General features: G+C 37.7%; 1 protein-coding gene and 1 long non-coding RNA gene across 2 annotated transcripts in view; one reads left to right on the plus strand and one right to left on the minus strand.

Moving 5' to 3' along the window:
• LOC137212952 (uncharacterized) overlaps nucleotides 1-17,100 on the plus strand; it is a 44,944-nt gene that overhangs the window by 25,220 nt on the left and 2,624 nt on the right. The window contains exon 3 of the long non-coding RNA XR_010937728.1: nucleotides 13,951-14,011. This is a non-coding gene — a long non-coding RNA (uncharacterized lncRNA). The remainder of the gene's footprint in view (nucleotides 1-13,950; nucleotides 14,012-17,100) is intronic.
• The window catches only part of SLFN12 (schlafen family member 12), a 34,216-nt gene that overhangs the window by 13,113 nt on the left and 4,003 nt on the right, over nucleotides 1-17,100 (minus strand). Inside the window, exons 2-3 of the mRNA XM_067717163.1 lie at nucleotides 15,452-16,533; nucleotides 14,414-14,536 (exon numbers count right to left, since the gene is read on the minus strand). Coding sequence (XP_067573264.1) covers nucleotides 14,414-14,536; nucleotides 15,452-16,508 — 1,180 coding nt within the window. The 5' untranslated portion in view covers nucleotides 16,509-16,533. The remainder of the gene's footprint in view (nucleotides 1-14,413; nucleotides 14,537-15,451; nucleotides 16,534-17,100) is intronic.

The raw sequence follows: 17,100 nt of genomic DNA on the forward strand, positions 1-17,100 counted from the left end.
GTGTGAACAAAGGGAGGTTTTCAACAGAGATAGAAAATACTAAAAAGTACCAAAAAGAAATCATAGAAGTGAAGAATACAACAAGTTAACTGAAAAATTCAATAGAAGGGTTCAACAACAGACTAGATCAAGCAGAAGAAAAGACCAATAAACTGGAAGACAGGTCACTGGAAATCATCCAGTAAAAAGAGAAAAAAGAAAAAAGAATGAAAAAGAGTGAAAACTGATGGCACACCATAAAGTAAACCAATGTATGCATTATGGAAGTTCCAGAAGGAAAAAAGAAAAAGGTGCAGAAAGCTTATGCCAAGAAGTAATGGCCGAAACCTCTTCAAACCTCAAAATGAACATCCAGATCTAGGAAGTCCAAAACATACCAAGTAAGCTGAATCAGAAGATACTTACATTTAGACACATTATAATCAAATTGTCAAAAGTTAAAGATAAAAAGGATAACTTTGAAAGCAGTAAGAGAAAAGCAACTTGTAACATAAAAGAGAACCCCCAATAAGACTATCAGTGGCTTTTTCTTAAGAAACATTGAATGCCAGAAGAGAGTGGGATGATATATTCAAAGTTCTGACAGAAGAAAACTTCCAACCAAGAATATATACACCGCAAACCTGTCCTTCAGAAGTGAGGGGGAGATAAAGACTTTCTAAAACAAACAAAAGCTAAGAGAATTCATCACTATTAGATCTACTTTATAAGAAATGCTAAAAAGAGTTCTTCAAGTTGAAAATAAAAGATGTTAAACAGCAACATGAAAGCATAAAAGTCATTGGTAAAGGTAAATATAGAGACAAAAACAGAAAACCATATTATTATAACAGTAGTGGATAAATGACTTTTAATTTAGTATAAATGTTAAATGAGATTCGTTCATTCATTCACCGAATTCTTACCAAGCACAGTGTGCCAGGCATTGTGTATACAGTGACAAGCTAACTAGAGGCAGTTCCTTCCTCTGGGGCTTCTGGGATGGAGTCCCTTCCACACAGAGCCAGGATTGTTCCTCATCTCTCTGCCTCTCTCTCCTAGACCCTGAGATGCCTTGGTTCAGGAATCTTGGACCCGTCATATGTCCCTTTGGAGCCATGTGGCTGGCAGGGTCTTGGTGCTCCGGCCAGGTGTCAGGCCTGAGCCTCTGAGGTGGGAGAGCCGAGTTCAGGACATTGGACCACCAAAGACCTCCCAGCTCCACGTAATATCAATCAGTGAGAGCTCTCCCAGAGATCTCCATCTCAGTGCTAAGACCCAGCTCCACTTAACGACCAGCAAGCTCCAGTGCTGGACACCCCATGCCAAACAACTAGCAAGACAGAAACACAACCCCACCCATTAGCAGAGAGGCTGCCTAAAATCATAATAAGTTCATGGACACCCCAAAACACACCACCAGACGTGGTCCTGCCCACCAGAAAGACAAGATTCAGCCTCATCCACCAGAATACAGGCCCCAGTCCCCTCCACCAGGAAGCCAACACAACCCACTGAACTAACCTTACCCACTGGGGGCAGACACCAAAAACAATGGGAACTATGAACCTGCAGCCTGCAAAAAGGAGACCTCAAACACAGTAGTTAAGCAAAATAAGAAGACAAAGAAATACACAGCAGATGAAGGAGGAAAGTAAAAACCCACCAGACCAAACAAATGAAGAGGAAATAGGCAGTCTACCTGAAAAAGAATTCAGAGGAATGATAGTAAAGATGATCCAAAATCTTGGAAATAGAATGGAGAAAATACAAGAAACGTTTAACAAGGACCTAAAAGAACTAAAGAGCAAACAAACAATGATGAACAACACAATAAATGAAATTAAAAATTCTCTAGAAGGAATCAATAGCAGAATAACTGAGGCAGACGAATGGATAAGTGACCTGGAAAATAAAATAGTGGAAATAACTACTGTAGAGAATAAAGAAGAAAGAATGAAAAGAAATGAAGACAGCCTCAGAGACCTCTGGGACAACAATAAATGCACCAACATTTGACTTATAGGTGTCCCAGAAGAAGAAGAGAAAAAGAAAGGGACTGAGAAAATATTTGAACAGATTATAGTTGAAAACTTCCTTAATATGGGAAAGGAAATAGTCAGTCACATTCAGGAAGCCCAGAGAGTCCCATACAGGATAAATCCAAGGAGAAACACTCCAAGACACATATTAATCAAACTATCAAAAATTAAATACAAAGAAAGAGTATTAAAGGCAGCAAGGGAAAAGCAACAAACAACATACAAGGGAATCCCCATAAGGTTAACAGCAGATCTTTCAGCAGAAACTGTGCAAGCCAGAAGGGAGTGACAGGACATATTTCAAGTGATGAAAGGGAAAAACCTACAACCAAGATTGTTAAAAAATATTTACTTACTTATTTATTTATTTATTTATTTTTGGCTGCATTGGGGCTTCGTTGCTGAGTGCGGGCTTTCTCTAATTGCGGCTAGTGGGGGCTAGTCTTCATTGTGGTACTCAGGCTTCTCATTGCAGTGGCTTCTCTCGTGGAGCACAGGCTCTAGGTGTGAGGCTTCAGTAGTTGCAGCACTTGGGCTCAACAGTTGTGGCTCACGGGCTCTAGAGCGCAGGCTCAGTAGTTGTGGTGCATGGGCTTCGTTCCTCTGTGGCATGTGGGATCTTCCTGCACCAGGGCTCAAACCCGTGTCCCCTGCATTGGCAGGCGGATTCTTAACCACTGCACCACCAGGGAAGCCCTACAACCAAGATTACTCTACCCAGCAAGGATCTCATTCAGATTTGATGGAGAAATTAAAACCTTTACAGACAAGCAAAAACTAAGAGAATTCAGCACCACCAAACCAGCTTTACAACAAATGCTAAAGGAACTTCTCTAAGCGGGAAACACAAGAAAAGGAAAAGACCTACAAAAACAAACCCAAAACAGTTAAGAAAATGGTGATAGGAACATACATATCGATAATTACCTTAAATGTAAATGGATTAAATGATCCAACCAAAAGACACAGACTGACTGAATGGATACAAAAACAGGACCCATATATATGCTGTCTACAAGAGACCCACTTCAGACCTAGGGACACATACAGACGGAAAGTGAGGGGATGGAAAAAGATATTCCATGCAAATGGAAATCAAAAGAAAGCTGGAGTAGCAATTCTCATATCAGACAAAATAGACTTTAAAATAAAGACTATTACAAGAGACAAAGAAGGACACCACATAACGATCAAGGGATCAATCCAAGAAGAAGATATAACAATTGTAAATATTTATGCACCCAACATAGAAGCACCTCAATACATAAGGCAAGTGCTAACAGCCATAAAAGGGGAAATTGACAGTAACACAATCATAGTAGGGGACTTTAACACCCCACTTTCACCAATGGACAGATAATCCAAAATGAAAATAAATAAGGAAACAGAAGTTTTAAATGACACATTAAACAATATGAACTTAATTGATATTTATAGAACATTCCATCCAAAAACAACAAAATACACTTTCTTCTCAAGTGCTCATGGAACATTCTCCAGGATAGATCATATCTTGGGTCACAAATCAAGCCTTGGTAAATTTAAGAAAATTGAAATCGTATCAAGTACCTTTTCCAGCCACAATGCTATGAGACTAGATATCAATTACAGGGGAAAAAACTGTAAAAAATACAAACACATGGAGGCTAAATAATACACTACTAAATAACCAAGAGATCAATGAAGAAATCAAAGAGGAAATCAAAAATACCTAGAAACAAATGACAATGAAACATGATGACCCAAAACCTATGGGATGCAGCAAAAGCAGTTCTAAGAGGGAAGTTTAATAGCAATACAATCCTACCTCAAGAAACAAGAAAAATCTCAAATAAACAACTTAACCTTACACCTAAAGTAATTAGAGAAAGAAGAACAAAAAAAATCCCAAAGTTAGCAGAAGGATAGAAATCATAAAGATCAAATCAGAAATAAATGAAAAAGAGATGAAGGAAACGATAACAAAGATCAATAAAACTAAAAGCTGGTTCTTTGAGAAGATAAACAACATTGATAAACCAGTAGCCAGACTCATCAAGAAAAAAAGGGAGAAGACTCAGATCAACAGAATTAGAAATGAAAAAGGAGAAGTAACGACTGACAGTGCAGAATACAAAGGATCATGAGAGATTACTACAAGCAACTATATGCCCATGAAATGGACAACCTGGAAGAAATGGACCGATTCTTAGAAAAGCACAACCTTTCAAGACTGAACCAGGAAGAAATAGAAAATATAAACAGACCAAGCACAAGCACTGAAATTGAAACTGTGATTAAAAATCTTCCAACAAACAAAAGCCCAGGACCAGATGGCTTCACAGGCGAATTCTATCAAACATTTAGAGAAGAGCTAACACCTATCCTTCTCAAACTCTTCCAAAATATAGCAGAGTGAGGAACACACCCAAACTCATTCTATGAGGCTGCCATCACCAGGATACCAAAACCAGACAAAGATGTCACAAAAAAAGAAAACTACAGGACTTCCCTGGTGGAGCAGTGGTTGAGAGTCCGCCTGCCGATGCAGGGGACACGGGTTCGTGCCCCGGTCCGGGAAGATCCCATGTGCCGTGGAGCGGCTGGGCCCGTGAGCCATGGCCACTGAGCCTGTGCGTCTGGAGCCTGTGCGTCTGGAGCCTGTGTTCCGCAACTGGAGAGGCCACAACAGTGAGGGGCCTGCGTACCACAAAAAAAAAAAAAAAAAAGAAAAAGAAAACTACAGGCCAATATCACTGATGAATATAGATACAAAAATCCTCAACAACATACTAGCAAACAGAATACAACAGGACATTGAAAGGATCATACAGCATGATCAAGTGGGGTTTATCCCAGGAATGCAAGGATTCTTCAATATATGCAAATCAATCAATGTGATACAACATATTAACAAATTGAAGGAGAAAAACCATACGATAATCTCAATAGATGCAGAAAAAGCTTTTGACAAAATTCAACACCCATTTATGATAAAAACCCTCCAGAAAGTAGGCATAGAGGGAACCTACTTCAACATAATAAAGGTCATATATGACAAACCCACAGTCAACATTGTTCTCAATGGTGAAAAACTGAAACCGTTTCCACTAAGATCAGGCACAAGACAAGGTTGCTGACTAGTTTTGGAAGTTTTAGCCACAGCAATGAGCGAATAAAAAGAAATAAAAGGAATCCAATCAAAAAAGAAGAAGTAAAACTGTCACTGTTTGCAGATGACATGATACTATACATAGAGAATCCTAAAGATGCTACCAGAAAACTACTAGAGCTAATCAATGAATTTGGTAAAGTAGCAGGAGACAAAATTAATGCACAGAAATCTCTTGCATTCCTATACACTAATGATGAAAAATCTGAAAGAGAAATTAAGGAAACACTCCCATTTACCATTGCAACAAAAAGAATCAAATGCCTAGGAATAAACCTACCTAAGGAGACAAAAGACCTGTATGCAGAAAACTATAATACACTGATGAAAGAAATTAAAGATGATACAAACAGATGGAGAGATATACCATGTTCTTGGATTGGAAGAATCAATATTGTGAAAATGACTATACTACCCAAAGCAATCTACAGATTCAATGCAATCCCTATCAAACTACCAATGGCATTTTTCACAAAACTAGAACAAAAAAATTCACAATTTGTATGGAAACACAAAAGACCCCGAATAGTCAGAGCCATCTTGAGAAAGAAAAATGGAGCTGGAGGAATCAGGCTCCCTGACTTCAGACTATACTACAAAGCTACAGTAATCAAGACAGTATGGTACTGGTACAAAAACAGAAATATAGATCAATGGAATAGGATAGAAAGCCCAGAGATAAACCCACACACATATGGTCACCTTATCTTTGATAAAGGAGTCAAGAATATACAAGGGAGAAAAGACAGCCTCTTCAATAAGTGGTGCTTGGAAAACTGGAAAGCTACATGTAAAAGAATGAAATTATAACACTCCCTAACACCATGAAAAAATATCAACTCAAAATGGATTAAAGACCTAGATGTAAGGCCAGACACTATAAAACTCTTAGAGGAAACGTAGGCGGAACACTCTATGACATAAATCACAGCAATATCCTTTTTGACTTACCTCCTAGAGAAATGGAAATAAAACCAAAAATAAACAAATGGGACCTAATGAAACTTAAAAGCTTTTGCACTGCAAAGGAAATCATAAACAAGACGAAAAAACAACCCTCAGAATGGGGGAAAATATTTGCAAACAAAGCAACTGACAAAGGATTAATCTCCAAAATATACAGGCAGCTCAATATCAAAAAAACAAACAACCCAATCCAAAAATAGGCAGAAGACCTAAATAGACATTTCTCCAGAGATATGCAGATTGCCAACAAACACATGAAAATATGCTCAACATCACTAATCATTAGAGAAATGCAAGTCAAAACTACAGTGAGGTATCATCTCACACCGGTCAGAATGGCCATCATCAAAAAATCTATAAATGATAAATGCTGGAGAGGGTGTGGAGAAAAGGGAACCCTCTTGCACTGTTGGTGAGAATGTAAATTGATACAGCCACTATGGAGAACAGTATGGAGGTTCGTTAGAAAAGTAAAAACAGAACTACCATATGACCTAGCAATCCCACTACTGGCCATATACCCTGAGAAAACCGTAATTCAAAAAGAGTCATGTACCACAATATTCATTGCAGCTCTATCTACAATAGAAAGGACATGAAAGCAACCTAAGTGTCCATTGACAGATGAATGGATAAAGAAGATGTGGCACACGTATACAATGGAATATTCCTCGCCATAAAAAGAAACGAAATTGAGTTATTTGCAGTGAGGTGGATGGACCTAGAGTCTGTCACACAGAGTGAAGTAAGTCAGAAAAAGAATAACAAATACCATATGCTAACACATATATATGGAATCTAAAAAACAAAAATGGTTCTGAAGAACCTAGGGGCAGGACAGGAATAAAGACGCAGACGCAGAGAATGGACTTGAGGACACAGGGAGGGGGAAGGGTAAGCTGGGATGAAGTGAGAGAGTGGCATTGACATATATACAATACCAAATGTAAAATAGATAGCTAGTGGGAAGCAGCCTCATAGCACAAGGAGATCAGCTCGGTGCTTTGTGACCACCTAGAGGGGTGGGATAGGGAGGGTAGCAGGGAGACGCAAGAGGGAGGGGATATGAGGATATACGTATACATATAGCTGATTCACTTTGTTATACAGCAGAAAGTAACACAACATTGTAAAGCAATTATACTCCAATAAAGATGTTAAAAATTTTAAATGACTAAAGTATTAAAAATAACTATAATTAACTTATGTTATTAGATACACAATATAAAGAGATATAAACTGTGACATTAATAGCATATAATGTGGAGGGAGAAGAGGTAAAAGTATAGTTTTTATATGCAAGTGAAATTAAGTTGTTATCAGCTTAAAGTAGACTCTTAGAGCTATAAGATATTTTGTGTGAGCCCTATGGTAATTGCAAAGAAAATACCTATAGAAGTTACACCACAAAAAGAGGAAGGAGTCAAGCCTAACAATACAAAAAATAAAACAAACAACCCTCCCCACAAAACCCTAATGAAGCACAAAGATGACAGCAAGAGAGAAAAAAGGGACAAAAGAACAAACAGAAAACAGTTAAGAAAATGACAATAATAAATCCTTCCCTACTAATAATTACTTTAAATGAAAATGGTTTAATGTTTCCAATCAAAAAATTTAGAGTGGTTGTATGCATTAAAAACCAAGATCCAATTATATGCTGTCTAAAAGAACTCACTTTAGATTCAAGGATGCATATATGTTGAAAATGAAGAGATGGAAAACGATACTCCAGAGAAATGGTAACTAAAAGAAAGCAGGAATGGCAATACTTATATCAGAAAAAGTAGAATTAAAGTCTAAAATAGTCTTTAGTGGGACCTCCCTGACGGTCCAGTGGTTAAGACTCTGAGTTTCCAATGCAGGGGACGTGGGTTGGATCCCTGATCAGGGAACTAAGATCCCACATGCCGTGCAGTGAGGCCAAAAAAATAAATAAATGAAATAAAATAATTTTTTTAAAAAAGTAGTCTTTGGAGACAAAGAAGTCAAAACACAATGATAAAAGGGTCAATTCAACAGTGAGATGTAACAACTGTAAATATATATGCACCCAACATCACAGCACATAAATATATAAAGCAAATACTGAAAAATCTGAATGGAGAAGTTGGCAGCAATAAAATATTAGTATAAGACTTCACTATTTTCACTCTCAATAATGGTTAGAACATCCAAATAAGAAAATAACAGACTTGAACTAAAGATCAAATGAACTTAGACATATACAGAACTTTCCACCCTCCAGCAGAACACACATTCTTCTCAAGTGCACATGGGACATTCTCTGAGACAGATCACGTTAGGTCACAAACAAGTCATAACAAATTTAGGAAGATTGAAACCATACCAAGTATTGTTCTGACCAAAATAAAAGGAAACTAGAGATCAATAACAACAATAAAATGAGAATTTCACAAATACTTGGAAACTAAACAGCACACTGTTGAATAGCCATTAGGTCAAGGCAGAAATCCAAAGGGAATTTCAAAAATATCTCAGGACAAATGAAAATACAATATACCAAAAATTATGGGTTGTAACAAAAGCAGTATTAATAGGTAAGTTTATAGTGATAAAGGCCTACATTATAAAATAAAAACATAACAAACAACATAACCTTACACCTCAAAGAACTGAAAAACAACAACAAAGTAAGCTCCATATTATCAGAAGGAAGGAAATCATAAAGATTAGAGCAAAATTAAATCAAGTAGAGAATAGAAAAATAACAGAAAAAATCAACAAAATTAAGAGTTGGTTTCTTAAAAAAAGATAAACGAAAATGACAAACTTTAGCCAGACAAACTAAGCAAAAAAGAGAGAGAAATCTCAAATAAATAAAACCAGAAATGATAAAGAAAACATTACAATGGGTGCTTAACATATAAAAAGGACCAAAAGGGACTCTTATGAATAATTATATGCCAACAAACTGGATAATCTAGAAGAAACAGATAAATTTCAAGAAACATACAACTTACCAAGACTGAATCAAAAAGAAATAGAAAATCTAAACAGACCAATAACAATTAAAGAGAATGAAGGATTGAAGCCTCCCTATGAAGAAAAGCCCAAGTCCAGATAGCTTCATAGGTGAATTCTACCAAACATTCAAAGAATTAATTCCAATCCTTCTTAATCTCTTCTAAAAAATAAAAGAGGGAACACCTCCAAACTCATTTTATGAGGCCAGCATCACCCTGATACTAAAGCCAAACAAAGATACCACAAGAGAAGAAAAGAAAACTACAGGCCAATAACCCGAATTAACATAGATGCAAAAGTCTGCAATAGGGCTTCCTTGGTGGCGCAGTGGTTGGGAGTCTGCCTGCCAATGCAGGGGATGCGGGTTCGTGCCCCGGTCCGGGAGGATCCCGCGTGCCGCGGAGAGGCTGGGCCCGTGGGCCATGGCCGCTGGGCCTGCGCGTCCGGAGCCTGTGCTCTGTGGCAGGGGAGGCCACAGCAGTGAGAGGCCTGCGTACCGCAAAAAAAAAAAAAAAAAAAAAAAGTCTTCAATAAAATACTAGTAAATCAAATTTGAAAGCAGACTAAAAAGACTATACACCATGACCAAGTAGGATTATCCCAGGGATGGAAGGATGGTTCAGCATTTACAAATCAATGTGATATACCACATCAACAGAGTGAAAGATAAAAACCACATAATCATTTCAAACAGAGGCAGAAAAATAATTTAACAAAATTCAACATCCATTCTATAAAAACTCTCAACAAAATAGGTATAGAAGGAATTTATCTCAACACAACAAAGGCCAGATATGAAAAGCCACAGCCAACATCATAACCAATGCAGAAAAACTGAAAGCTTTTCCTCTAAGATCCAGTACAAGGCAAGAATGCCCACTCTCACTACTTCTTTTTTTTTTTTTTTTTGCGGTACGCGGGCCTCTCACTGTTGTGGCCTCTCCCACTGTGGAGCACAGGCTCCAGACGCGCAGGCTCAGCGGCCATGGCTCACCGGCCCAGCCGCTCCACGGCATGTGGGATCTTCGCGGACCGGGGCACGAACCTGTGTCCCCTGCATCGGCAGGCGAACTCTCAACCACTGCGCCACCAGAGAAGCCCATCTCACCACTTCTATTCAACACTACTGGAAGTCCTAGCCAAAGTAATTAGACAAGAAATAGAAATAAAAGCAACCAAATCAGAAAGTAAGAAGTTAAATGATCTCTGTTTGCAGATGACATGATCATAGATGTAGAAAACCCTAAAGATTCAACAACAACAAAAACTGTTAAAACTAATAAGAAAATTCAGTAAAATTGCAGGATACAAAGTCAATGTACAAAAATCTGTAGCATTTCTATACACTAACAATAAACTATCCATAAAGGAAATTAAGACAACAATCCAATCTACAATAGTAACAAAAAGAATAAGATACTTATGAATAAACAACTGAAGAAGTGAAAGACTTGTACACTGAAAACTCTAAAACACTGATGAAGGAAATTAAAGAAGGCACAGATAAATGGAAAGACATCCTACAGCAGAAAAATCTTTAAAGCAGTCAGAGGAAAAAAGACACATAATCTATAAGGAAGCAACAATAAGACTTATGATTCATTCTTCTACAGAAAGTCTATAAGCCAGAAGACATTGGAATGACATCTTAAAGTCCTGAAAGAAAAGGTTTGCAAACCTAGAATTCAACATGTACCACAAATATCCAACAAAAGGCAAAAATAAAACATTTTCAAATGGGTGGGGGGAAAGAGAGAGGAAGAGATAGCTTATTGTCAGAAGATCTACACCACAAATAACATCAAACAGAGTTCTTCTTCTTAAAGGAGAATTATCCCAAATGAAAGCATTAAACTTCAGGAATTAATACATTTTCCTGGAAAGAGTAAATGTTGGGCAAATAAGAAGTATTATTGACAGTTTTTTTTTTTTTTTTTTTTTTTTTTTTTTTTTTTTTGCGGTACACGGGCCTCTCACTGACGTGGCCCCTCCTGCCGCAGAGCACAGGCTCCGGACGCGAAGGCCCAGCGGCCACGGCTCACGGGCCCAGCCACTCCGCGGCATATGGGATCCTCCCGGACCAGGGCACAAACCCGTGTCCTCTGTATCGGCAGGCAGACTCCCAACCACTGCGCCACCAGGGAAGCCCCTATTGACAGTTTTAAAACAATAAAAGGATTCATATAAAGCTAAAAACTTGGGAAGAAGTAAAACTAGCAAAATAAAGATGTACACTGTAATTTCTAGGCAAACCATGTAAAGGAATAATAGAATAATATGTATTAAAGGCTGAGAGAAGAACAGGAAAATAAAATAAAATAATCCAAAAAAAAGGCAAAAAAAAAAAAAAACAGATGAGAGGTTTTTGTCTCTAAGCAATGGTAGAGTAGCTTAGTCAGACTAACCCTCTCACTGATGCAAAGTGTAAAATCTGGACAAAATATTAAAAATTAAGTATTTGAAGGCACTGAAAAGTAACCAAAGCAGGAGATATAAACAGAAGAGCAGTCTCCTCTTTCTTTTTTTTTCTTTTTCTTTTTTTGCGGTATGCAGGCCTCTCACTGCTGCGGCCTCTCCCGCTGCGGAGCACAGGCTCCGGACGCGCAGGTTCAGCAGCCATGGCTTATGGGCCCAGCCGCTCCGCGGCACGTGGAATCTTTGCGGACCAGGACACGAACCCGTGTCCCCTGCATCGTCAGGTGGACTCTCAACTACTGGACCACCAGGGGAGCCCGAGCTGTCTACTCTTGAAATACAATTGCAACTGGAGAGATTTTTGAGTTTGCAGCATTCTTCCGAGGACCGGTTCGTGCCCCGGTCCGGGAAGATCCCACATGCCGCGGAGCAGCTGGGCCCGTGAGCCATGGCCGCTGAGCCTGCGCGTCCGGAGCCTGTGCTCTGCAACGGGAGAGGCCACAACAGTGAGAGGCCCGCGTGCCGCAAAAAAAAAAAAAAAAGGGTTAGGAAAACATAATCAGTATAATTATAAAGAACATAAAAAGAATCTATGCACAAATTATTCAAAATAAATTTTAACAAGGTAGCATGAACTCAATATATAAAATTGATTGCATTTCTACACACCAGCAACAAACAATAAGAAAATGTAACTTTTAAAGAAAAACATCAGGAATTCTCTGGCGGTCCAGTGGGTAGGACTCCACACATTCACTGCCGAGGGCGTAGGTTAAATCCCAGGTCAGGGAACAAAGATCCCGCAAGCTGCACAGTGCAGCCAAAAAAGAAAAGAAAAAAAAAGAAAGAAAGACATCAATTACAATTACAACAACAAAAACTTTTTAAAAGCCTAGTAATAGGGCTTCCCTGGTGGCACAGTGATTAAGAATCTGCCTGCCAGTGCAGGGGACACGGGTTTGAGCCCTGGTCCAGGAAGATCCCACATGCCACGTAACAACTAAACCCGTGTGCCACAACTACTGAGCCTGCGCTCTAGAGCCTGCAAGCCACAGCTACTGAGCCTGCATGCCACAACTACTGAAGCCCGCGTGCCTAGAACCCATGCTGTGCAACAAGAGAAGCCACCATAATGAGAAGCCCACGTACTGTGACAAAGAGTAGCCCCCCACTTGCTGCAACTAGAGAAAGCCTGCATGCAGCAACGAAGACCCAACACAGCCAAAAATAAAATAAATAAAATAAAATTTTTTAAAAAATCTAGTAATAAATATAACACAAAAGTACAAAACTTGTACACAGAAACTTATAAAACTTTAAAGACATTAAAGAAGATATAAACAAATGGAGAGATTTCCTATGTTCAACTGTACAAAACAATTGATGTAAATATGTCACAAATCTACCTAGTCAATGTAACTGCAATCAAAATCCTTAAAGGGTTTTTTGTGGCACTTAAGCAGATTCTAAAATTTGTATAATATATTAAATGATTTAAAATCACCAAGACACTGTCAAAGAAAAAGAATAAAAGCAAGGTGGCTAACCCTGCCAAGTACTTAATAGGATATTATAATATTAGGACAGTATAGTGGATGTAGGGACAGACAAATTGACCAAGAGAACATAATAGGGATTCTAGAAATATGGCTATACTTATACTTAGTAATATGCTGGAGGTGGCATGGCAGATCAGTGGGTGAAAGTGGGAACTATTCAGTAATTGGAGCTGGGTAATGTGGCCATCCACATGGAACAAAATGAAATAGTACTCTTACATCACCACTGAGATGGATCAAGGATTTAAATGTTAAATGTAAAGTGCAAAACCCTAAAACTTTTAGAAGAAAATGAAGGGAAATATCTTTCTAACCTTAAGGTAGAGAATGATCTCTTACACAAGGCACAAAGAGCATTAAATCAGAAAATTAAAATATCAAACTACTAATTATCATAATATGCCTTAAGAAAAGAGAAAACAAAAGCCACAAACTTGGGGAAGATCTCTGTAATCTGTAATACTTATGACCAAAAGAGCATTTGGATTCTAGATTCTCCTACACATCAGCAAGAAAAAGACAAAAGCCTAATAGAAAAATGGGCAAAAGACAGAATAGGCCTTTCATAGGTGATAAAATACATAGGGCCAGTAAGTATATGAAGATATGCTCAACCAAATTAATAACCAGGGAAATGTAGACGCAGAGAGATACTATTTTACACCTATTTGAGTGGGAAGAAGGAGGGTGAGAAGAAAGATGAAGAGAAGTTTGACAACTGGAGAAGATGTGGCATTTGTAACATATTGTTGTTGGAAGTAAAGTGACTCATTTACTTCGGAAAACAATCTGGCATTATCTTATTGCTTGAATATTCACATACTTCCTGACCTAGCAATTCTACTCCTAGGTGTGGACCCAGAAGAAACTCTTGAAAATATGCACCAGAAGACTGAACAAGAATATTCAAGGTAACGCTGTTTATATGGCAGAAAACGACATGTTGTCCATAAACAGTAGTAACGAAACAGATAAATCAGAGATTCTGAGTAATGGTGGCCTTTCTTCAGTAACTGAATGTATGAAGCTGGGTCTTAATCTAGATTTCCCAGCAACATGATGTACTTCCTTTTTTGTTTAAACTAAATTGAGTTGGGGTTCTCTTGCTTCCAATTAAAGGAGTTCCTATTACACCAAGAAAAGTCTAATCAAAATCTGAAAAATTAGATTTTGACATATTCAATGATAAAAACACCAAAGCATTCCCCTGAATGCCAGAATATACTTTGATGATAAGTTTCAAGATAGAGCTGATGTGAAGAGAAGATTTGAAAATACTCACACCAAGTCCAAAGAAACCAGAATTAAATTACCTGTAAGGTGATATCTCTGCTCCTGACTTTCCAAATTCTTATATTTATACAGAGACCCATCAAGGGGTGTAGGTGATAACATACTTCGTTGAAGGTTCATCTCTTCAAATGACCTGGAAAAATCTTAAAAAACAAAAATCACTTTCTCAATTTGTCACAACTAAATGCTTAGTATATCAACAAAATGCTTAGTATATCAAAAGTTTGCTTAGAAATGACCCCATTTTTCCAATAGAAATATTGTTAGATATTGTGCTTAGATTCCCAAGTCAAACATAAGTTATAAATTTATTCCTTGAGGCTGTTGAAACACACTATATTGAATACTAATAGGAAACTGCATTAATAGTAATTGAATACGTTACCATATAATTGGGTTCATTTTTAAAGCAATTAAAATTAGAAGACATGATGGCTAGTGGAGAGCTGAATTTTGTGCAGATTCTAAGGAAGAAGCTTGCACTTTCAGAGATTTTTAAGTTGCTAGTGCTGGTCTAATTTCATTGGAGGCTTTTCTTTTCCAAAAATCAGATGAAATACCAACACTATCCTTTTCTTATCAGTCCAATTTAGGGTTACACGTTGATTCACAAACGGAAGAGACAGGAGAGGAAGAGGGAAGAGGTTCTAAGGGAAATAAATGCAAAGGTGTAAAGAAAGATGAAGGAGCAAGTAAATAAAAGAGGCAAGTGTTCCTGAGAGAGAGAAGTGGTCAGTTACTGAAACCGAGCTCAGAAGGGAAAGGGAGAAGGAATTCACAGGCTCTCCTTGAAAGTGAGTAGAAGTGACAAGGAAGAAAAGCAGGGTTAATTGGATCTTTATACCAGGCAGTGCTACAGAGAGGAGGTAATGTGCTTTCTGTATGGAATAGCTACCTTCTAAGTGGGTAGAGATAGTGAACTACGATTGTAACCACCAGAGATTAGTAAATTAGGTGTTGAAATTTGAGGACTATTGATGTTGCTCCAAATCCAAGAGAAAAAAAAAGCTTTGCCATCCCAGCCAAATATACCCTTATTTCTAATCCCCCTTCCTCACTTGGTTCAGGATCCAGCATTAATTGGCACCATTCCTCCACGGTCAGCTGCATCACTTGATTATCTTTCACATGCCAGGAATTTGGCTTTTTGGCAAATACTGCACAACAGAATAGCTCTATTTTGAGCGCACAGACATATCCACAAAGACTTCCTTCATCATATACTTCAAGGAATTTGCATGAATAATTTATCTTCTTCTTCTCTATACAGAAGTGATAGACAGGAAACTTGCTAATGCATTGTTCTATTTCTTTTTCTATCTTGTCAAGGTCACTCTTCTCTGCTTTAAAGCCAGTTACTTCTTGATTTTTTTCACTTAAACCAATAAACAAATATCCCCCATGAGTATTTGAAAATGCAGAAACATATTGAGGGAGAATATCTTTAATGCGTTGTAACAACTTTTCTGTTGAGTAGTCTTTCATTTCAACATGTGTGGATTCAGTAAAGGTGAGTTTTTCTCTGTACCTGAGTTGCATCCTATTAAAAAAGTCAGCAGCCAAGGCCTTCATGCTACTTTCTTCTTGTACATCAAAACGGTACCTCTTTGGAGATGATTTAGGTATTAAAGAAAATCCCTCTCCAGCTTCTAGCCTGTCTTTGAGGAATTCCAGTGCAGCGGTAGCATTCATGACTTTTACAGAGGTTATATCTCTTTTGTACAAATTGGAGCTCAAGGTGGCAATCCTCAACCCAGAGGTTTCTGAGCTCCACGATTTGACAAAAATCAGAAAATATTTATCTAGCTGCATAAAGTCTAAGTATTTAGAAACAAACGAAACAATATTGGAAAAAGAATTTTCCAAATCTAATCCTATTCCATCTTTTTCATAACTATAGTTTTCATTCTCAATTTCAGCCCTGCACACGCCCCCTCCAGAATTCAGCAAAGCAACCACAGATTGTGAGACGTTTTCATTCTGCTTTTTTCTCAATTGACAATCTTTCATTTTTTTTCTATTCTTCTCCCCGAAAGTGACTTTTCCCACATCTAGAACCAGCTCAGCATAGTTAGTGTCCAAAACAACACGGACGGTCATTTCCCTCGAAGCCATTCAACTTCCAAGCAGAAATTCTTTTCTGTAAAACAGACAGAGCCATTTAAAATAGGACCTGAGCAAAAGAGATAGCAAATTGTGTATTGTGAGGCAAACCCAACAAAATTCTTTATTTTGTTTTATCCTATATTCCACTGGATGCCATGATAAGGATACAGATATAAAATAGGTTTTGGGGACATATTCTGAACTGATGATAATGATAATGATGATAAGACGATAGTAATTTCTACTCCTGTAAAATTTTCCAAATTTTTGCCATAGTTTTATATGATCCTCTTCTAATTGTTTTAATCTAATTTTTATCTGTGTTTATATCTCTTTTCTAATCCCTAATATTATATAACTTGCTTCTCTCTTCTTTTCTTAAATAAGCCCCTGAGGGGAGCCTATCTATGTTTCTGATCTCAGTGAACCAAATTTTAGTTTTATATATTACATATACTTTTATTTTTTAAATAATTTCAACTTTATCTTAATTATTTTCTTTTATTGGGGAATCCCTTGGGAGTCTAAAGACATCTAGCAATATGCCATTTTAATAATTTTTCCTTCTTGCAAGGATGAGTTAGATTCATAAATTTTGGCC

Source organism: Pseudorca crassidens, chromosome 19, assembly GCF_039906515.1.
Source record: "Pseudorca crassidens isolate mPseCra1 chromosome 19, mPseCra1.hap1, whole genome shotgun sequence".
NCBI classification, from domain to species: Eukaryota; Metazoa; Chordata; class Mammalia; order Artiodactyla; family Delphinidae; genus Pseudorca; species Pseudorca crassidens.